The sequence below is a fragment of the Rhinatrema bivittatum genome, chromosome 3 (genome assembly GCF_901001135.1).
Source record: "Rhinatrema bivittatum chromosome 3, aRhiBiv1.1, whole genome shotgun sequence".
Taxonomy (NCBI): Eukaryota; Metazoa; Chordata; class Amphibia; order Gymnophiona; family Rhinatrematidae; genus Rhinatrema; species Rhinatrema bivittatum.
The window spans coordinates 125,405,844-125,429,637 of record NC_042617.1 but is presented as its reverse complement, the minus strand read 5'-3'; the positions used below and the strand labels follow the sequence as shown (position 1 = coordinate 125,429,637).

Sequence of the window (23,794 nt, the reverse complement as noted above, 5' to 3'; positions counted from 1 at the left end):
ATTTTGCCAGCTTTGTTTTTATTGGTAAAAGTATGGAAATAGTCTCTGGGTGGAGCTGTCTGCTCACAAATGATTCCTCATGCAGACTTCACTGACTGTTAAAAGCTGTAAACGCTGCATAAACCCAACAAAAGCAGGTGAAAGACTGCAAAGTTGGACATTGGATATAGATTTCTGGTTGCTAGGACCAAAATTCTTGTCTAAAAAATCCTCTCTAGTATTTAAATTCCCTTTTTGCACTGCAAGGTCGCCTCAAACCAAATTCAAGATGGCACCTACGGCTGCAACCATTTCAACACCTGTTCCTGTTCCCTGCTGGGGACCCTCAAAAAAACAGCACTGATGCTTTTGCTGTCAGGTGGGAATGATTAGTTTCTTTCTTTGTTTTTTTTTTACTCACATGGGATCTCATTTCAGTACTGTTCTCTAATTGCATGCATCCATTGCCAGTCAGTGATTGTTCACTGCCACATGAGCCACAATGATGGGACTTCTCTGACATGGTGATTTTTTTTAATTTAAAAGGAGAAATTGCTACTTATCTGATAATTTCCTTTCCGGCCAATACCCACCAGTGGGTTATGCACCTCTGCCAGCAGATGGAGACAGAGCCAAAGTTGACGTCACGGATATATAGTCTTGCCCTGACATCAGCCAGCCAGTATTTTCTGGAAAAGTCAAACTCTGGACAAACTGATTAAACTTGAACATTATTATTAACAATCACCCATTCATGCTTCCAACCCAACAGGAACACTGAGCTCAGCCAAAAGAAGTAACATATTCACTATCAGTCTTCAACATATTCACTTATCAGTCTTCAACAAAGAACAGGAATCACACCCTACAAAGTTCACCCTGAAAAGGCTGACCAAAACATAAACACTGGCAGCCTAGGTCAAGTTGGGTATTGACCTGACCTCATTAGAGGAAAGAAAATTATGAGGAAAGTAGTAATTTCTCCTTCCTCTGCATTCAGGCAGGCCAATCCCCACCAGTGGGATGTACCAAAGCTAATCCTAAAGAGGGCAGGAGGCTGCCAGCTGTCCAGTTAATTCTGTCCATGCAAATGCTGTGTCCTCCCTAGCCCGAACACCTAAGCAGTAATGCTTGGAAACGATGTGCAAAGATGACCATGTCACTGCTCGGCAAATCTCGGCAGGCAACAACAAACAAAGTTCTGCCCACAATACCGCCTGAGCCCTCGTGGAATGTGGTTTAAGTTTTTTCGGCAAAGAAACCTCAGCAGCCACATAGGCAGCCTAAATGCTTCTTTAACCCAACAGGCTATCATTGCCTGCATTGCCAATGCTCCCTGCTTACCGCCACCATGGAGCACAAACAGGCAATCAGACTTCCAGACAGATTTAGTCACCTCCAAGCACTGCAGCAAATGTTGCTTGACATCCAGCGAACACAAAAGATGATACTCACTTTCATCTCTGTCCCTGTCCAAGGTGGGCAGGGAAATGGACTGATACAAATGAAACTCTGAAACCACTTTTAACAAAAATGAGGGCACAGTCCGAAGCTGTACCGTTCCCGGAATCACACACAGAAAAGTTTCACGGCAAGAAAGAGAGTGTGCAGCTCATGCCGAACAGATTGCTATCAGAAAAATTGTCTTCAAGGTAAGCAGCTGCAAGGAAAGAGCACGCAGCGGCTGAAAGGTCAGACCTGCCAAGAATTCCAGGACCAAATTAAGGTCCCACAGAGGCACTGGAAGCTGTAAAGATGCTTAAATCCCTTCAAAAAATGGGACACGGGATGTAAAGACAAAGGCCCTCCATTAACTCGCCCCCTCCCCTCATAACAAGCAAGGGCTGCAACTTGAACCTTCAAAGTGTTAAGGACCAAACCTTTATGCAAGCCATCCTGTAAGAATTCCAAAATTAAAGGAATATCTACCTTGAGAGGCTGAGAACCTTGCTCAGAATACCAGGCCTCAAAAACTCTCCAAACCCTGACATAAGCTAGAGAAGTAGAAAATTTCCTGGCCCGAAGTAAGGTGGCAATTACAGCAGGAGAATAACACTGCTTCAACAACTAATCCCTTTCAATGGCCAAACCATAAGACAAAATCAACCCGGATCCTCGTGCAGAATGGGTCCCTGACACAACAGATCCTTCAGAGGTGGTAGACTGAGGGGACTGTCCACCAGCAGTCTCTACAGATTGACATACTACGGCCTCCGAGCCCAATCCTGAGGCACAAAAAGGATGGTGATGGTTTGACTTGCAATCTTCTGGCCAATCCTGTCTTTCAAAGGCCAGGGCAGGAACACATATAGCAGGGCACTGCACGGCTACTCCTGAATGAGAATGTCAATGCCCAGTGATTTTGGGTCCTGCCTACATGGAACTTTTGCATTGTTGAAAGTCACCAACAGGTTTAGGTCTGGGCAGCCCCAGTGGGCCACAAGGAGCTAAAAGGCTTTGTTTGCCAGCTCCTATTCTCCTGAGTCCAAGTTTTTCTGCTGATGAAATATCTAATATTGTCCTTTCCGGCAATGTGCAGATGGATATGCCTAGAAGATGCTGCTCCACCCACACCATGAGCGCATCTATTTCCTCTGACACCTGTTGACACTTGATTCCACCCTGGTGATTGATGTAAGCCACTGTCATCACATTGTCTGACATTATTTGGACCACCCAAGCCTCTAAATGCTCGGCAAACCACAAGCATGCTAACTGAACCACCTGTGCTTCCAGTTGGTTGATGCTCCTCTGAATTCCAGTGATCTTGCACCATCAATTACTGACAATGACCTCCCAACCCAGATGGCTCGCATCTGTCATGAGCACCAACCAATATGGCGTCCCCAGGGAAACTCTCTTCCTAAGATGATCCACCTGTAACCCCCAGTGCAACTGAGACATCACCTCTAATGGTAGAAGCAACCTCACCGCATAGTCCTGTGACTGCGGGTTCCATCGGGAAAGCAATGCGCGTTAAAGAGGTCGCATATGTGCCCTTGCCCAGGGAACTACTTGCAATTTGGCAGCCATCAACCCCACAATCTATAGATAAGATATCATAGTCGGACGAATAGTGTTTGTCAGGGTTCAAACTCGAGCCATCAACCTTTGGATTCAAATCTCCAGCAGAAATACTCTGCCCTGCCTCATATCAATTGAAACTCTGAGATACTCCAGAGTCTGAGCTGACTGCATATTGCCCTTGGCCAGATTCTCCACCCAGCCTAGCTTCTATAGTAATGAAACTATCTTGCGAGAAGCCCGAAGACTCTCTTCCATGTTTTTGGCTTGAATCAACCAGTCGTCCAGATAGGGGTGAACCAGAATGTCGTCTTTTCGTAAAGCCGTTGCTATAACCAAGATGACCTTGGAAAAGGTCCTAGGCATAGTGGGCAGCCCGAAAGGCAAGGCCTGAAACTGGTAATGATGATTCAGAATGGTAAATTGTAGGACCTGTTGCTGTTTCCAGCGATTGGGAATATGCAGATATGCATCCGTGAGATCCAGAGAAGTGAGGTATCCCCCTGATTGTATTGCCATTATCATAGAGTCCACCATTTCCATCCTGAAATGAGTGATTCGCAAATGATGTGTTGTGAGTTTGACATGGTTGTGGACCCTTGGCTGCTATATTGATGACTCCTCTCACAGGGAGGTGCCCCGTGGGGAAAATACAGCAGTAGACTGACTCTACAGTAAACCACACAGCATAAGGAAGTTTTATTAACCAGCAATAGAGCAATGCCCGCGGAGCGGGCAGCCCTCTTCAGCCAAGGAGTTGCCTCAGATGTCAGAGTTCAGTCCAGGCACTGATGAAGTAAGTGCAGAGAAGGTCTCACCCGATGCTGGAAAGTGAGGGGTCCGTTAGTGGCCCGCGGAGCGGGGTAGGCCAAGAACCCAGTCACAGATGATGTAGCCAGTGGTGGTAGATCTGGTAGTGGTCCGCAGAGCGGAGTACGCCAAGAATCTTTTCTGTGGTGAGACAAGTTAGAGAGAGACTGAAGCGGGAAGGTACTCACAAGGCTGGTAATGCTGTTAGAGAGATGACCTCCGCAGCGCGAAGGTAGTGGTGAGACAAGGCCCAGGGCACCGGTGCCGGGGTCCTTGGTAATGGCAGGTCGACCCATGAAGTAGACAGGAGCGAAGCAAGGTCCTCGTGGAGCGAGTAACTTTAGGCGTCCGACAAGATGCAGGGTAACCTGGAGAGAGATAGGAGCGAAGCAAGACCCCCGAGGAGCAGGTGCCTTGAGCGTCCTAGGAAGTCAGTATAACCCCGGAGGGTAGGTAGTAGCGAGAACTCAGAGCGGGCGCTTCTGAGAGAGTCGAAATTAGCTGGACTGGAATCCTTGCTATCTTGTAGCTGGATTTGAGATCCGAGTCTAAATACCCAGAGGTACTGACATCATTCGGTGGGGACGCCCCCGAAGTTCCCGCCATGACGTATTTAAAAGGGAGGGCGACGCGCGCGTGCCCTAAGTGACCTCAGTGTAAGAATGGCAAACGCAATCTCCATGCGGAGAGAGGCGGAGGCAGCCATCTTGCCCAGAAGAGAGGAAAGAGAAAGAAAAGAGGTGAGACAGAGCGGGCACAGCTGTCTGCGACCGATGGGCACAATACCAATATTTATTTATTTATTTATTTATCATTTTTATATACCGGAATTCCTGTATACAATACAAATCAATCCGGTTTACAATAAACAATAAGTTACCCTGGTTGGGGCGGTCCGACCTGGGCTTATTACAAGGAACATTGAAAAGTAACAGTAACATTTAACATTTAACATTTGACATTATTCGTGTTTTGAAACAGTACGTGTGTTCAACTTTTTACAAGGAACTTTAGTAGCAACAACCGAGCCACCATACAGTATACAAGTATACAGTTATATAGTATATGATTAATGACTGTTAAATACAAATTGCAAATAAGAAAGTATAGAAATTAAGTGTCTATGGTGTTAGTGACACGCTGCAATGAATGGATCTGAAAGTCAGGAGGAGGTGCCTAGTTACCCTCTGGGAATTGGAAAGCTTGCCTGAAGAGCCAGGTTTTTAACTTTTTTTTAACTCTGGTAGACTGGGTTTGAGGCGTAGGTCTGGTGGGAGAGCATTCCATTGGTGTGGTCCCGCAGTTGAGAGTGCTCTTTTTCTTGATTTAGCTGGAGCTGCGACTAATGTGCCTTTGTAGGCACTTCTGATGGGTCTGGAGGATAAGTGTGGACGAAGTTGAGTTTGTAGTGATATAGGTGCGACGTTATGAATTGCTTTATGAATAATGGTTAAGGTTTTATATAGGATTCTCTGTTTGATGGGTAGCCAGTGGAGGTTGCTCAAGATGGGGGTGATATGGTCTCTTCTATTAGTGTTAGTTAGGATTCTGGCTGTGGCGTTTGATGCTGTTGGAGGGGAGGCCAAGTAGGATTGAGTTGCAGTAATCGAGTTTAGAAAAAATAATGGATTGTAGAACGAGGCGAAAGTCATTGAAGTGAAGGAGTGGTTTTAGCTTTTTTAGGACTTGTAGTTTAAAGAAGCAGTCCTTGGTGGTTGTGTTTATGAATTTTTTTAGGTTAAGTTGGTTGTCAAGCCATGCTCCTAGATTCCTGACGTCTGCAGAGAGATCCATGTTTAAAGATGTGGATTGTGCAAGGCTAGGTGGGTGGGTGTTTGGGTTGTGTGAAATAAGTAGCATCTCTGTTTTGCTGGAGTTTAGAATCAGGTTCCGGTTGGAAAGTAGTTGTTTAATTGGTTGAAGACAATTCAATTGGTTGAAGACAATATGTCATCAACCTTGTATTCAATGTCCTCTTCAGCTTCCAGAGTCGCTGGTTCGTGAGTCTTTTTGGAAAACTTGGAGAGTATAAGCGGATTTAGCAGGGCCACATGAAAGGCGCTGTGTATTTTCATGGATGGAGGTAGTTTTAGGCTGTACGTCAAATTTCCCAATTGTCGGAGAATGGCAAAGGGTTCAACATAGCGAGGTGCAAAACGAGCTGAGGGTAGCTTGAGTCAAAGAAATTTAGTACTCAACCAGACCTTGTCTCCGGGTTGAAATTGAGGTGCTTTTCTATGATGAGCATCGTAGGTTTTCTTAGCTCTTTGGCCTGCCTTGATTAGTAGTTCTAATTGTTAAAACATAGTTGTTCAAATTGTTAAGATGTAACTTCTTTTCTTATGTTCAGTTGTTATACTGTAAACCGATGTGATGGGCAAACAAATGTCGGTACATAAAAGCATTAAATAAATAAATAAATAGTTCCTTGGTCTGTCTCCAGAGCTATTGTAACTCCGCTGCAGTGGATTGGGCTGCTGGTGAGGCCACAGACAGTGGTAGCGGCAAAGGAGGTAGTGGCTGATGGCCGTATATGACTTGGAAAGGGGAGGACCCCATAGCCGTGGCAGGATGTGAGTTTATGGCAAACTCTGCCCATGGTAGTAATTCTGCCCAGTCGCTCTTTGTGTTCACATAAGATCGTAAGAACTGTTTGAGCGTCCTGTTCATTCTTTCAGTTTGCCCATTGGAGGTGATAGGCTGAAGTTAGATCCAGTGAAATGTAAAAATTTTTGACAAAGCGCTCTCCAGAATTTTGCGGTAAATTGGACACCTCTGTCAGATAAGATGTATTTGGGCATCCCATGGAGGCGAAAAATGTGCTTGACAAAAAGCTTCGCTAATTCAGCAGCGGATGGCAAGCCTGGCAAGGCCACAAAACATGCCATTTTTGAGAATCGGTCGACGGTTACCCAAATTGTATTGTTTCCACCAGAGGGTGGTAGGTCCACAATGAAGTCGGTCGCGATGTGTGTCCAGAGTTCCTCAGGAACTGGCAGAGGCTGTAGGAGACTCCAGGGGCGTCCGACAGGTGGCTTCTGCTTGCACAGGTTGCACAGGAAGACACATAAGCTTGTACATCCTCCTTCATCGTTGGCCACCAATAGTAATATTGGAGCATGGCGAGAGTATGGCTCTGCCCAGGATGGCCAGCCAGACGGGAGTCGTGTGCCCATTTTCTCCTCAGACTCCGAGCCACTACTGTTTTACTTGGTGAGTCTGTATGAGTGGCCACCAGAACCACTTTCTCAGGGCTGATAATGTGGTGAGGTTCATCTGGTACGTCCTCTGGAGAAAATGAACATGAAAGGGCATCTGCTCGGACATTTTTATCTGATAGACAGTATTTGTACAGGAAGTCAAATCTGTTAAAAAACAGAGACCACCTGGCCTCTTGGTGGTTAAGTTGCTGTGCATGTCGAAGATACTCCAAGTTTTTGTGATCAGTGTATACTAAAATTTGATGTTGAGTGCCTTCCAGCCATGGGCGCCACTCTTCAAAGGCCAATTTAATAGCGAGCAGTTCCTTGTCTCCTATTCCATAATTTTTATATCTGCAGGAGAAAAGCGTCTCGAGAAGAATGAACAAGGATAGAGAACTTTGGAGTCGCCGAATTGACTTAACACTGCTCCCACGCCGACGTTGGAAGTGTCGACCTCGATGATGAATGGACGATGAGGGTCTGGGTGGCAAAGACAAGGGTTTTTGGAAGGCTTCTTTGAGCGTTTGAAAGGCCGTCACAGCCTCAGGAGACCATTGAAAAGGCCCCTTTTCTTTTCATGGCCGTGAGCGGAACCATCAAGGTAGTAATTTGTAGTAATTTGTGAAGCCAAGAAAGCGGCGCAACGCCTTCAACCCCGTGGGTTGAGGCCACTCTTAGATGCTTTTCATTTTTTGGGGATCAATCTGAAAACCTTCTTTGGAGACTATGTAGCCTAGGAAGGGTACAGATTCTTGGTGAAAAGCGCACTTCTCAAACTTCGCATACAGATGGTTTTCTCGTAACCTCCACAGTACCTTTTTTACATCCTCTTGATGCATCTGAAGATCCTGTGAGAAGATCAGGATGTCGTCTACATACACCACTACATACTGATACAGAAGGTCTCGCAAGATGTCATTCATCATATTTTGAAACACCGCTGGTGCATTGCACAAGCCGAAGGGCATAACAAGATACTCGAAGTGTCCATCTCAGGTGTTAAAAGCTGTTTTCCACTCGTCCCCGTGATGGATTCAGACTAGGTTGTAGGCCCCCTTGAGATTTAACTTGGAGAAGATCTTAGCCTCCTGAAGTCTGTCGAATAATTCAGTTATCAGTGGTCTTGATGGTGATCTCGTTGAGACCTCTATAATTAATAAAAGGGCGGAGGGAGCCATCTTTTTTACCAACGAAGAAAATCCCCACACCAGCTGGGGATTTAGATGGTCTAATGAACTCTTTTTTTAGGTTTTCTTGAATATAGGCTGACATAGCCTTGGTCTCTGCTACAGAGAGGGGGTATACCCTTCCCTTGGGAGGCTCTGAGTTGGGTTTCAGATTGATTGCGCAATCAAAAATCCTATGAAGAGGTAATACGTCTGCTACTTGTTTGGAGAAAACATCCTGGAACGATGCGTATTGAGGTGGTAGGCCGGGTAATGATGGTATGGTTGGCATACAGGGTACAGGAGTGACCTTCAAAAGACATCGGTCATGACAGCCAGGTCCCCATTGAGACAATTCAAGAGTTGTCCAGTTAAACTGAGGCATGTGATCCTGTAGCTAGGGTAGTCCGAGCACCACTGGGTGAATAGCCTTCTCAAGAACAAGAAAGGAGATGGTCTCCGAATGTAAAGCCCTGGTGTGAAGGCATATAGGCTGAGCTGTAAGGGAGACCTGTCCTGGAAGTGGTTCCCCGTGGATTGATGATAGCAGCAATGGCGTAGCTGTGGGCACAGTAGGGATTCGCAGGTGTTCCACCAGGCGTTTTAAAATAAAATTCCCTCCGGCCACAGAGTCTATGAAGGCAAGTGTCTGAAACTCAAAGCTTCTGCAGATGAGTGAGACAGGAAGCGATAATGGAGGAAAGGGTGTAGTTAGACTTAGGAAGAGTCCTCCGGAAGATCCTAGGTCTGTATGTTTCCCGGACAGATGGGACAAGTCTGGACTCCATGGCGGGAGTGACCGTAGTACATGCATAGGCCCATGCGTTTGCGGTAACGTCTCTCTTTTGAGGTTAAGTGGCTGCGGCCTAACTGCATTGGCTCATCCTCTTCACTGGGTGATAACTGTGGGATAGGAGCTGCGTGTTACGATTTCTCCCGTAGCTGGAGCTACAGGAGGCCTCTCACCTTTCTCTGGAGGCCACTCCGAAGCTGGGGCCTCGCCTGATCTGGTTGCCCAGGTTTTGCTCCATGGCCTGGGAGGCCTTCGTCGTCCTCGGGGCCTGCCTGAGGCCTGCTTCAGTCTTCACCTGGACTTCCTGCTTTGGACCCCGCCCTTCTCCCTAGGGGTCGGCCCGCAGCTCTTCTCTCCAGTTATAGAGCCAGCCAGGTATGGCCCATCTGAACTTCTCCAGGGAGTTGCTTGTTTCCGGTCCTATAAAAGTACTTCCTCTTCACTCAGTCCTTGCTTTGGCATGGGGGCTAGTCCATCTAGGCTATGTCTCCCTTGGACTTCCTGTGTGTTCCAGTGTTCCTGATGTGTCTGGTCCAGACGCCAGAATGTGGGACCCATGCCGCCGAGAGTCTCCTCCTGTGTTCTGAGTCTACAGATTCCTCGTTGACTTGCCTAGTTCCGACTCTGGAGGATCCGAGGGGTTTTCCACTACCCTGTGCTAAGTGACTTTCCGAGCTTCTCCTGCTCTTCTCGTGGTCCGCGACCAGCCTCCTGGCTGTGTAGGGTGCATAGGAGACCGTGTGGTCCGCGACCAGCCCATTGGGTCCACCCGTTTACGGTGGATTGGTAGGGTGCTGGAGGGTCCAGCTCATCCCTCTTGTTCCTGTCTTCGTCCTGAACTCCACTTGTGCCTTGCTCCAAGTTCCAAGACCTTGCTTTGACCACTTCAGTCCTGTGCCTTCCTGACCTCCATCCGGCCTGCCACCTCTGCTGCTCCCTGCGGCAGGTCCGAAAGGGCTGGGAACGGTCCTCATTTTCCAGTCTCACAAGGTCTTCCTGCAATTTATCACAATCTGCTTGTGATTTAACTACTCTGAACAATTTTGTGTCATCTGCAAATTTGATTATCTCACTCGTCGCATTTCTTTCCAGATCATTTATAAATATATTGAAAAGTTAGGGTCCCAATACAGATCCCTGAGGCACTCCACTGTCCACTCTCTTCCACTGAGAAAATTGTCCATTTAATCTTACTCTCTGTTTCCGGTCTTTTAGCCAGTTTGCAATCCACGAAAGGACATCGCCACCTATCCGATGACTTTTTTACTTTTCCTAGAAGCCTCTCATGAGGAACTTTGTCAAACGCCTTCTGAAAATCCAAGTATACTACCTCTACCGGTTCACCTTTATCCACGTGTTTATTAACTCCTTCAAAAAAGTGAAGCAGATTTGTGAGGCAAGACTTGCCCTGGGTAAAGCCATGCTGACTTTTTTCCATTAAACCATGTCTTTCTATATGTTCTGTGATTTAGATGCTTAGAACACGTTCCACTATTTTTCCTGGCACTGAAGTCAGGCTAACTGGTCTGTAGTTTCCCGGATCGCCCCTGGAGCCCTTTTTAAATATTGGGGTTACATTTGCTATCTTCCAGTCTTCAGGTACAATGGATGATTTTAATGATAGGTTACAAATTTTTACTAATAGGTCTGAAATTTCATTTTTTAGTTCCTTCAGAACTCAGGTGTATACCATCCGGTCCAGGTGATTTACTACTCTTCATTTTGTCAATCAGGCCTACCACATCTTCTAGGTTCACCGTGATTTGATTCAGTCCATCTGAACCATTACCCATGAAAACCTTCTCCATTACAGGTACCTCCCCAACACTGAAGCAAAGAAATAATTTAATCTTTCCGCGATGGCCTTATCTTCTCTAAGTGCCCCTTTAACCCCTCGATCATCTAATGGTCCAACTGACTCCCTCACAGGCTTTCTGCTTCGCATATATTTAAAAATGTTTTTACTGTGAGTTTTTGCCTCTACAGCCAACTTCTTTTCAAATTCTCTCTTAGCCTGTCTTATCAATGTCTTACATTTAACTTGCCAACGTTTATGCTTTATCCTATTTTCTTCTGTTGGATCCTTCTTCCAATTTTTGAACGAAGATCTTTTGGCTAAAATAGCTTCTTTCACCTCCCCTTTTAACCATGCTGGTAATCGTTTTGCCTTCTTTCCACCTTTCTTAATGTGTGGAATACATCTAGACTGTGCTTCTAGAATGGTATTTTTTAACAATGACCATGCCTCTTGGACATTTTTTACTTTTGTAGCTGCTCCTTTCAGTTTTTTTTCTAACAATTTTTCTCATTTTATCAAAGTTTCCCTTGGATTTGCACACTGTTCCTCTTCCAGTCATTAAATCAAATTTGATCATATTATGATCATTATTGCCAAGCGGCCCCACCACCATTACCTCTCTCACCAAGTCCTGTGCTCCTGTTGTGGAGCGCTCGGAGAGCGATCCCACTCCTGGGAGATGTGTGTGCCCTTGGGCTGCGGCTCGACGCCAGAGAGTCTGAAGAGGTGCCGCGGGAGGCGTGGCAAGCCCGAGCATGAGCTAGACGGAAGCAAGCTGAAGTGAAGACTGGAAGACAGGCCCTCCTCCGAGCCTGCACGCTTCGGAAGACCCAACAACGCTATGTTGGTCTTGTGAACAGTCCTCCGACCGTTCCCAGCCCTTTCGGACCTGCCGCAGGGTACGGCATGAAGCAGCAGGCCGGATGGAGGCCAGGGCAGCGAGGACTGGAACATGGATGCAGACGAGACTCAGAAACGAGATACTGGAAGTGCAGACGTAGACTCAGAGACAAGGTACTGGACGTGCTGACGTAGACTCAGAAGCAAGGTTCTGGAAGTGCAGACGAGGACTCAGAGACAAGGTACTGGACGTGCTGACGTAGACTCAGAAGCAAGGTACTGGAAGTGCAGACGAGGACTCAGAGACAAGGTACTGGACGTGCTGACGTAGACTCAGAAGCAAGGTACTGGAAGTGCAGACGAGGACTCAGAGACAAGGTACTGGACGTGCTGACGTAGACTCAGAAGCAAGGTACTGAAGGTGAAGACGTGGAGTCAGGAACGAGGTATGATGCATACAGGAGACTCTAGGGCGAGGTACGAGACTGGCAACATGGAGCGCCTTACACAGCCCGCCCGTGGGGCTGGTCACAGACCACGACAGAGGTTGCCGCAGGATACCAGGCTTTCAGAGAGTTCAGGAATAAGGTAAGGCTTTCTCACAGATTCAGGAACGAGGTGCATGGCTTGCATCACGAAGCGCCTTACTCAGCCCGCCCATGAGGCTGGTCACGGACCACGACATGGCTTGCCGCGAGGCACCAGGACATCTTGAAGAACAGGAACGAGGTGCTAGTTTTCAGGAGATTCGGGAACAGGGTAAGGCAGGTAGCTGCACTCCTGACAGTCTATGGCAGGATTTGCTGCACACCGGCAGCCTGAAGCAGGGATTGCTGCACACCGGCAGCCTGAAGCAGAGTATGCTGCACACCGGCAGCCGAAGGCAAAGTCATCAACTGGACTGGAACACGGGATCGGATTGGAAGACAGGCCAAAGGCAGGAACAGGAACAGGCAAACATCAGGGCTGGTATATCAAGAAGACATCAGGACTGGATCAGCAGGTAAACATCAGACGAGACGAGGAGCTCCAACAGAGAACGAGTAACACTGGACCTTGCAGAAGGCTGGAACTCAAGGCAGCTCCTGGAACCAGGATCTCAGGAGTGACCAACTCCTTGCGAAGGCAACGTTAGCCTGGAAGCTGGGCCCTTTTAGTAGGGCTGATGATGACAACGCCCTGGGAGGAGCCAGCAGGGGGCCACACCTAGCTGGCCCTTGAAGAGGAGTAGAGGGGCGCGCGCCCGCGCCCTAAGAAGCTGAAGAGACAGGCTGGAAGCTGACGGCATCCTCCTGACCACATGGACAATCCAAGGGAGTCAGGCAGGCCGCAGAGCAGGGCTGCTCTGAAGGTGGAAAGGTGGCAGACTGCTAGCGGCTCCCAGCCGCGAAGACTGAAGCAGGAAGGCAGAAAGGTAAGCTGGCTGCAGGCTGAAGCGGAGTCGGAAGCAAACCGGAGTCGGAGGCAGGCAGCGAGCTGAGGCGGAGTCAGAAGCAAACCGGAGTCAGAGGCTGGCTGCAGGGAGCTGAAGAGACTGCAGGCACCGGCAGGGACGGCCTCCCTGCCGACCAAGGACCCGGGCTGAAGGAGGCACCGGCAGGGACGCCCTCCCTGCCGGCTGAAGACCCCGGGAAGCCTGCAGCGTGTCGGGGAACACCGGAGCGGTGGCAGCTGGCCCAGCCGCCCGAAGGAGCTCCCGGTGGCCCGACCCTGCCACGCAGGGCTGGAGGCAGCCAGGAGGGGACCCGGCGGCGGCGGCAGGCCTGCCGCGAAGAAAACAGCGTCAGCGGCCCGACTGGCCGCGTGGGGTAAGAGCCTGCCCGTGCTACTCGCGGGCAGGATCGCAACAGTACCCCCTCCTCAAAGCCCCCCTCAGCCTCTGCAAACAGCATGAGGAGAGGGCAAGCGAAGATCCAAGGACAAGCTGGTACTTCTTGGCGAGGAACTGTAGCGAGAAGAATACCGGAGCAGAAGTCAAGGCAGAAGTGGTCAAGGTCCAGGCAAGACAAACACAGAACGTGGAACACAGAAGACGGAGGTCAGGCAAGATGCAGAATACAGAAGTGCTGGATGGCATCTTGGTTCAAGGATCAAGGGGCAGCGGCTAGAGTCCTTCCAAGGGTTGACTTGAATAGAAGTCCCAACTAAGGCGAAAGCTGTAGTGCAGGGGATCAAAGCACAAAAATTCAGTAAGTCCAAACAGAAGCAAGCCCAAGACTGGGCGGAATCTGGATGTGGCTAAGGTCACCCTCGAGGGAAACACTCAACCACCAACAAACAAGCAAGCAAACACTCGACACAAGCAGGCAACCAGGGACACGACAAGAGACCAAGAGCACGAGACCGGAAGCAGACGAAACCAAGGAAACACGGAACCAAGCGGACACGAGACCGAGGGAACACGGGACGACGCGAACACGAGACCGAGGGAGCAGCGACCGAGCGAACGGAGACCGCGCGAGCAGCGACCGAGCGAACAGTGACTGCGCGAGCAGCGACCGAGCGAACGGTGACACGCGACCGACAACACAAAACACAAAAGAGGGAGCAAGGGAACGGAGAGCGAGGGAGCGGAAAGCAAGGGAGCAGAGAGCGAAGGAGCAGAGAGCAAGGGAGCAGAGAGCGAGAGAGCAGGGAGCAAGGGAACAGAGAGCGAGAGAGCAGGGAGCAAGGGAGCAGAGAGCGAAGGAGCAGAGAGCAAGGGAGCGGAGAGCGAAGGAGCAGAGAGCAAGGGAGCAGAGAGCGAAGGAGCAGAGAGCAAGGGAGCGGAGAGCAAAGGAGCGGAGAACAAGGGAGCAGGGAGCGAAGGAGCCCCGAGCGAGAGAGCAAAGAGCGAGAGAGCGGAAAGCGAAGGAGCGAAGGGTGAAAGAGCGAAGGGCGAGAGACAGGAAGCAGGGGAACAAAAAACGCGGGAACGAGGAGGACGGGAGCCCACAAGCGGAAAACAACAAGCGGGCACAGAAAAGAACAACAAAGGACAAAGACCAGTACAAACAAGCACCAAGGGGCCAACAACACAGAGAAGCGCACCCAAGTACATAGCAGAAACAAGCACACCCATACCCACAGCAGAAACAAGCACACCCATACACACAGCAGAAACAAGCAAAAGCAAGAAACAAGAAGGGGGGGAGGGGGGGCGAAAACTACAGCAACATCAGGTAGGAGTGCAGGCGCCTCCTGCAGGTCGTGGAACTCCATCCTGGAAACAGGGAGTAGATGGTTTGGGCGCAGGCGCCTCCTGCAGGTCGTGGGAACCCAAACAGCTGGCGCCTCCAGCAGGTCGTAAACATAGCAAAGAAAAACTGGGAGTGAAGTTTTTCCTTTCAAAAAACAAAAAATTTCCTTTGGCAAAGAAAGTCCAGAACTTGGCACAGGCCCATCACAAGGACATGAACGCCGAACACATGGCCTTCGCAAACTGTTGCGGAGCGCTCGGAGAGCGATCCCACTCCTGGGAGATGTGTGTGCCCTTGGGCCGCGGCTCGATGCCAGAGAGTCTGAAGAGGTGCCGCGGGAGGCGTGGCATGCCCGAGCATGGGCTAGACGGAAGCAAGCTGAATTGAAGACTGGAAGACAGGCCCTCCTCCGAGCTTGCACACTTCGGAAGACCCAACAACGCTATGTTGGTCTTGTGAACAGTCCTCCGACCGTTCCCAGCCCTTTCGGACCTGCCGCAGGGTACGGCATGAAGCGGTAGGCCGGATGGAGGCCAGGGCAGCGAGGACTGGAACATGGATGCAGACGAGACTCAGAAACGAGATACTGGAAGTGCAGACGTAGACTCAGAGACAAGGTACTGGACGTGCTGACGTAGACTCTGGAGCAAGGTACTGGAAGTACAGAAGTGGACTCAGAGACAAGGTACTGGACGTGCTGACGTAGACTCAGAAGCAAGGTACTGGAAGTGCAGACGAGGGCTCAGAGACAAGGTACTGGACGTGCTGACGTAGACTCAGAAGCAAGGTTCTGGAAGTGCAGACGAGGGCTCAGAGACAAGGTACTGGACGTGCTGACGTAGACTCAGAAGCAAGGTACTGGAAGTGCAGACGAGGACTCAGAGACAAGGTACTGGACGTGCTGACGTAGACTCAGAAGCAAGGTACTGGAAGTGCAGACGAGGACTCAGAGACAAGGTACTGGACGTGCTGACATAGACTCAGAAGCAAGATACTGAAGGTGAAGACGTGGAGTCAGGAACGAGGTATGATGCATACAGGAGACTCTAGGGCGAGGTACGAGACTGGCAACATGGAGCGCCCTACACAGCCCGCCCGTGGGGCTGGTCACGGACCACAACAGAGGTTGCCGCAGGATACCAGGCTTGCAGAGAGTTCAGGAATAGGGTAAGGCTTTCTCACAGATTCAGGAACGAGGTGCATGGCTTGCATCACGAAGCGCCCTACTCAGCCCGCCCATGGGGCTGGTCACGGACCACGACATGGCTTGCCGCGAGGCACCAGGACATCTTGAAGAATAGGAACGAGGTGCTAGCTTTCAGGAGATTCAGGAACAGGGTAAGGCTTTCCCACAGACTCAGGAACGAGGTGCAAGGCTTGCATCACGAAGCGCCCTACTCAGCCCGCCCATGGGGCTGGTCGCGGACCACGACATGGCTTGCTGCGAGGCACCAGGACATCTTGAAGAACAGGAACGAGGTGCTAGCTTTCAGGAGATTCAGGAACAGGGTAAGGCAGGTAGCTGCACTCCTGTCAGTCTATGGCAGGGTTTGCTGCACACCGGCAGCCTGAAGCAGGGATTGCTGTACACCGGCAGCCTGAAGCAGAGTATGCTGCATACCGGCAGCCGAAGGCAAGGCAAAGGCATCAACTGGACTGGAACACGGGATCGGATTGGAAGACAGGCCAAGGGCAGGAACAGGAACAGGCAAACATCAGGGCTGGTACATCAAGCAGACATCAGGACTGGAACAGCAGGTAAACATCAGACGAGACAAGGAGCTCCAACAGAGAACGAGTAACACTGGACCTTGCAGAAGGCTGGAACTCAAGGCAGCTCCTGGAACCAGGATCTCAGGAGTGACCAACTCCTTGCGAAGGCAACGTTAGCCTGGAAGCTGGGCCCTTTAAGTAGGGCTGATGATGACAACGCCCTGGGAGGAGCCAGCAGGGGGCCACACCTAGCTGGCCCTTGAAGAGGAGTAGAGGGGCGCGTGCCCGCGCCCTAAGAAGCTGAAGAGACAGGCTGGAAGCTGACGGCACCCTCCCGACCACGTGGACAATCCAAGGGAGTCAGGCAGGCCGCGGAGCAGGGCTGCTCTGAAGGTGGAAAGGTGGCAGACTGCTAGCGGCTTCCAGCCACGAAGACTGAAGCAGGAAGGCAGAAAGGTAAGCTGGCTGCAGCTAAAGCGGAGTTGGAAGCAAACCGGAGTCGGAGGCAGGCAGCGAGCTGAAGCGGAGTCAGAAGCAAACCAGAGTCAGAGGCTGGCTGCAGGCTGAAGTGGAGTCAGAAGCAAACCGGAGTCAGAGGCTGGCTGCAGGGAGCTGAAGAGACTGCAGGCACCGGCAGGGATGGCCTCCCTGCTGACCAAGGACCCGGGCTGAAGCAGGCACCGGCAGGGACGCCCTCCCTGCCGGCTGAAGACCCCGGGAAGCCTGCAGCGCGTTGGGGAACACCGGCGCGGTGGCAGCTGGCCCAGCCGTCCGAAGGAGCTCCCGGTGGCCCGCCCCTGCCGCGCAGGGCTGGAGGCAGCCAGGAAGGGATCCGGCGGCGGCGGCAGCAGGCCTGCCGCGAAGAAAACAGCGTCAGTGGCCCATCTGGCCGCGTGGGGTAAGAGCCTGCCCGCGCTCCTCACGGGCAGGATCGCAACAGCTCCACTGAGAATTAGCATATACTGACAACGGTAATTGAAGGCAACAATCAGTAACTAAAAGAATATTAAATGTCAGTACAGCTGTAAGGTTAGTGGGAGAAGGAAAAAGCCTCTCTTCCTCTTGCTTGCTTAGGCACTTTTGGGATTTCACGATTGTGTGTGGTTTGGAGGGGGGGTTTGAAAGGGGTGGAGGGGGCCAGCTCAGCTGCTACACTTTTACTTTTAGTGGGATCAGGAGGAAGGCCTCGGCCTGCTACATTTTCACTTTTGGTGGGATTGGCAGGGGCAGAAGGGCCAGCTTGGCCTGCTACACTTTCACATTGGGATCGGGAGGGGGAGGGGAGGCTTAGCCTGCCACACTTTCACATTGGGATCGGGAGAGGGAGGGGAGGCTTGGCCTGCCACACTTTCAGAATGCGTTGAGAGCCAGTTCGGCCTGCTACGTTTTCACATTTGGTGGAATCGGTGGGAGGAGATTGTGCCATCAATCCCACAATTTAAAATTTTGTGGGATTGAAGGGGACCTCAGCTGTTGCTGGGCATTATTGGGTTGTTGTTTTTTGAATCAATATTGAGGAAGGCAACCATCAACAAAGTTACCCAGATTTCTTTAACCAGGTCACTTTAGCCAAATATATTCAGTGGGAGGCTTTTTCTGCTGAATTATTTGGCTAAAGTTAACCGGATAATTTTGCTGCTGGCTATCTTGTTTAAGATTGACGAGTCTATGCTTTTACCATTTTTTCCACCATTACATTCTGTTTCTCCAACACCCTAGTGACCTATGCACTTCTTAAGCTTCAAAGCCATACTATAATTACCCATAATTTCTATTAACCTCATATGAGGCACAGAGTTGAATCCTTTGCGAAAGCTGAAAGTCTCCTAGTCTCCTTCAGTCTCTCCCAAATGATTTACTATGTCATTTTCTCTGAGAAGGTCACCAAGTTGTGCTGGCAAGATCTGCTGTCTTTAAAGATATATTTAGGCATATAAATTTTAATATAATTTCCAAGAAATTTACATCTTAAATACAGTATATATGAGTGAAAAACCCCACAACAATTAACAGAAGAATTCTCTAACAAACCACCCATGAATTAAGGAATTTATCTCTCCCTCGATTCAGAGAACTTCAGCAGGAATCGATAACAGCGTTTCTTCAAAAACTGACCTGCCACTAAGAAAGAGCACAAGCTGACAAGGTTCTGAAGATATATTTTATGCCATGAAAACTCACAAGACAAAAAAAGAAATAAAAAAAATCCCTTACCTGAACAGATTTGTTAACCACATTCCTCTCATTTTTGGAACTGTCAAGCATGACCCTTATTGGTTTCGGGGCAACTAGACTGGTTGATATTTTGGAATTATGAGGTCCCAAAGACACCCCAGATACGTAGGGAAGGGTGTCCGAACTGTTCCTTCTGATCTTCATAATTGAAACTGAGTTATTGAGTTTCATAGGTTCCGGGGATCCAACATTGATTCCACTCGATTTTATGGCTTTGAGTCTCAAATTAGACATTTTCGCATAATGAATGTGCAACACAGAAACGGCTTTTAATGATCCAAATAGCAAGTTTTACAGTAGTGAGCAGTGTTTTAGACTTATCTCGTGCACCGTTGTGAAAACTGGAAATATTAAATCCATGCTACCTTAGTTCAACTTAAAACATTGACTCCCATTACAGGCTCTGAGATGGTAAGCAGGTATTTTCTGTGGAAAAAAAAAAAAGCAAAACCTTCAAAGTTATGGTCTTCAATTCTTGAAAAAGGGAAGAATTACTAGAGAGTTTTGTCTGTATTAAGTTTACAATCTTTATTTGTTCAGTGTTGAATTTTTATGTATGTTTTATTTTATAATCCATCTCTGACATATCATGTGAAAAGAGCAGAAAATACATTTTTGATAAATAGAAACAGTAATCATTTAACTCCCAGATTCCCTAAAAAATATACTGTAGCTATGAACCAGCCACTAAAGATAGCAGGGATTACCTTGGAGTGGATTCATCCAGATTCAAGATTTAGAAAAATGTATAATCAAGAATAATTCACTGACTTTTATGTTAGGTTTCTTTTATATCTCAGAAAAGTTGTATAAACCTTCTGTAACTGGATTTTAGAATGGCGTTAGAATGGCCCCACTAAGAATCATATAATACATTATCACCTTCATTATATTATGCATGAATTTCATTACCCCTTTTGTAAAATGCAGAGTTGTTATCTTGACGTTACCAATAGCTGGAATTCAGTGAAGAAAATGCAATGCGCATGTTCCAACTGTAATATTAACTTGAACTAAGGGCAAGAGGCTAAAAATGCTTGCTCACTCTTCAATCCTTAAACAGCCTCATTTAAATATGGTTAAAAGCATATATGCTACTACCCAACGCCAAAGGAATCTATGGGAAATATATATTTTTGGTTGAAAAAATATGAACGTGCTTACCTGTAATAGGTGATCTCTGATGATAGAGGTGCAAGGAACCTCACATATAGGTCAAATGACTCTGGGTCGTACTGATGCATAGGATTTTTCCAAAACTTTCTAGAAAAGCTTTCTAGGCATGTACTGTGATTAAGTGCATGCCACCAGAACCATAGCCTCTCAGCTACTAGTTAGGTAAGCTTCAACAATAAATATGTAAAGAACTCTCCAAGGGAAGGTAGGTGGGTTATGTGACTTGTTACCATCATTATCCTCAAGCCACCATTATGGATAAATAATTTCGCTCTCTCTGACAAACATTGCTAAGGAGCTACACACGAGACTCCTTAGCTAAGAGCTGTTTTTAAATCAAAGGGGAAAGACAACATGACCAGCTGCCAATAGGCAAACATGAAAAAAAATATTTTATGGATGAAACCTCCAGTCTTGTTTTATTCTTCTTTTGTAATAAAACAATGCAGAATGAGGATAACCCAAAACCATAAAAATAGGCCCTAGGCAGGAGGGAACTGGGCTCTAATTCAGAAACAGGCCTTGAAGAATGGACAATACAAATCTAGCATCCTGACAAGAGGCCATATCAATACAGTAATGACTGGTGAATGTATGGACTGAACTTCACATTGCTGCTTTAAAAATATCTAAGGCGTTAGACCTTAGATTGATAACTGATGTTGCCGTTGTCCTGACAGAATGAGACTTGACATGCCTTTCTAAGATCAGACCTCTTATGGCATAACAGTGAGAAATGCAAAAATGCTACACAATTAAAGGCAGTGGTCTTCGTCATACCAAAGCTCAGCCTGTTGGAAATCAAAAGAAACAAAAATCTGGGCGGACTCTGATCAGGACTTTAGACTGCAGATAGAAGGTGATAGCTCTCTCTGACAATCCACTGTGTGATGTGCAGCTTCTACCTTACATGCATCAGACTGAACAAAGAATGTTGAAATAACGATTGACTAAATAAGATAGAACTATGATATTGCCTTAAGTAGGACATTGGGATAACTTTGATGTACCTCCCTCTTTTGATGGAAGTTGGTATAAGGTAGATATGTTATTAACAGCTGCAGCTCACTGACTCTGAGTGCTGAAGTGACCACACCAAAAATGTGACCTTCATGTCATTTACTGGAGTTCACAAGAATCTAGAGATCGAAAGAGGCTTCATCAGCTGGCTTAGAACCACAATGATATCCCATAAGACTGCAAGAGAATTTAGGAGAGGCTTCATTTGAAGAAAGTCCCAAATAAACCTGACAACAAAAGGATGCACAGAAATTATCTTCCTTCGTTTGAGAAATATCAATGGAGCAATTATTAAACCCCATAAGAACTTGCAGGCTAGTGAGGACTTTGTACACATGGACCTACAAGCATCAAGTTTCCCTTTGAAAAATCAAGGCCAGAAGGTACAAAGTCTGGGTTTTGAATGACACATGAAGATTTTAAAATTAAATCCCTAAGAACATATGAACATGTCATACTGGGTCAGACCAATCAAGCCCAGCATCAAGGTTTCCAACAGAGGCCAATCCAGGCCATAAGAACCTGGCAAGTACCCAAAAACTAAGTCAATTCCATGCTACTGTTGCTAGTAATTAATAGCAGGTAATGGACTTCTCCAAGAACTTATCCAATCCTTTTTTAAACACAGCTATACTAACTGCACTAACCACATCCTCTGGCAACAATCCTTTTTTAAACAGAGCTATACTAACTGCACTAACCACATCTTCTGGCAACAATCCTTTTTTAAACAGAGCTATACTAACTGCACTAACCACATCCTCTGGCAACAAATTCCAGAGTTTAATTGTTCGTTGAGTGAAAAAGAACTTTCTCCAATTAGTTTTAAATGTGCCACATGCTAACTTCATGGAGTGCCACCTAGTCTTTCTTTCTATTATCTGAAAGAGTAAATAACCGATTCACATCTACCCGTTCTAGACCTCTCATGATTTTAAACACCTCTATCATATCCTCCCTCAGCCGTCTCTTCTCCAGGCTGAAAAGTCCTAACCTCTTTAGTCTTTCCTCATAGGAGAGCTGTTCTATTCCCCTTATTTTGGTCACCCTTCTCTGTACCTTCTCCATCGCAATATTATCTTTTTTGAGATGCGGCGACCAGAATTGTACACAGTATTCAAGGTACGGTCTCACCTTGGAGCGATACAGAGGCATTATGACATTTTCCATTTTATTCACTATTCCCTTTCTAATAATTCCCAACATTCTGTTTGCTTTTTTGACTGGCGCAGCACACTGAACCGACAATTTCAATGTGTTACACTATGACGCCTAGATCTCTTTCTTGGGTGGTAGTACCTAATATGGAACCTAACATTGTGTAAGTATAGCATAGGTTATTTTTCCCTATATGCATCACCTTGCACTTATCCACATTAAATTTCATCTGCCAATTCGATGCCCAATTTTCCAGTCTCACAAGGTCTTCCTGCAATTTATCACAAACTGCTTAGTTTTAACTCTCTGAACAATTTTGTATCATCTGCAAATTTGATTACCTCACTCGTCGTATTTCTTTCCAGATCATTTATAAATATATTGAAAAGTAAGGGTCCCAATACAGATGCCTGAGGCACTCCACTGCCCACTCTCTTCCACTGAGAAAATTGTCCATTTAATCCTACTCTCTTTTTCCTGTCTTTTAGCCAGTTTGTAATCCACGAAAGGACATTGCCACCTATCCCATGACTTTTTATTTTTCTTAGAACCCTCTCATGAGGAACTTTGTCAAACGCCTTCTGAAAACCCAAGTACACTACATCTACCGGTCACCTTTATCCACATGTTTATTAACTCCTTCAAAAAAGTGAAGCAGATTTGTGAGGCAAGACTTTGTTCCATTAAACCATGTATTTCTATATGTTCTGTGATTTTGATGTTTAGAACACTTTCCACTATTTTTCCTGGCACTGAAGTCAGGCTAACTGGTCTGAGGTTTCCCGGATCGCCCCAGCGCCCTTTTTAAATATTGGGTTTACATTAGCTATCCTCCTGTCTTCAGGTACAATGGATGATTTTAATGATAGGTTACAAATTTTTACTAATAGGTCTGAAATTTCATTTTTTAGTTCCTTCAGAACTCTGGGGTGTATACCATCCGGTCCAGGTGATTTACTACTCTTCAGTTTGTCAATCAGGCACATCTTCTACCACATCTGCACACTATAGGCCAGTTCATAAGAACATAAGAAAATGCCATACTGGGTCAGACCAAGGGTCCATCAAGCCCAGCATCCTGTTTCCAACAGTGGCCAATCCAGGCCATAAGAACCTGGCAAGTACCCAAAAAAAGGTCTATTCCATGTTACCATTGCTAATGGCAGTGGCTATTCTCTAAGTGAACTTAATAGCAGGTAATGGACTTCTCCTCCAAGAACTTATCCAATCCTTTTTTAAACACAGCTATACTAACTGCACTAACCACATCCTCTGGCAACAAATTCCAGAGTTTAATTTTGCGTTGAGTAAAAAAGAACTTTCTCCGATTAGTTTTAAATGTGCCCCATGCTAACTTCATGGAGTGCCCCCTAGTCTTTCTACTATCCGAAAGAGTAAATAACCGATTCACATCTACCCATTCTAGACCTCTCATGATTTTAAACACCTCTATCATATCCCCCCTCAGTCGTCTCTTCTCCAAGCTGAAAAGTCCTAACCTCTTTAATCTTTCCTCATAGGGGAATTGTTCCATTCCCCTTATCATTTTGGTAGCCCTTCTCTGTACCTTCTCCATCGCAATTATATCTTTTTTGAGATGCGGCGACCAGAATTGTACACAGTATTCAAGGTGCGGTCTCACCATGGAGCGATACAGAGGCATTATGACATTTTCCGTTTTATTCACCATTCCCTTTCTA

The 23,794-nt window shown here is 47.4% G+C and overlaps 1 protein-coding gene across 8 annotated transcripts in view; it reads right to left on the bottom strand.

The window, feature by feature from the left end:
* LOC115087047 (interaptin-like) overlaps positions 1-23,794 on the bottom strand; it is a 179,879-nt gene that overhangs the window by 70,181 nt on the left and 85,904 nt on the right. For all 8 annotated transcript variants that reach the window (XR_003855412.1, XR_003855411.1, XR_003855410.1 and 5 more), the window contains exon 3: positions 18,720-19,166. Coding sequence is in view for 5 of the 8 variants with exons in the window: in XM_029593707.1 (XP_029449567.1) it covers positions 18,720-18,974 (255 nt within the window). In the remaining 3 variants the exon portion in view is untranslated. The remainder of the gene's footprint in view (positions 1-18,719; positions 19,167-23,794) is intronic.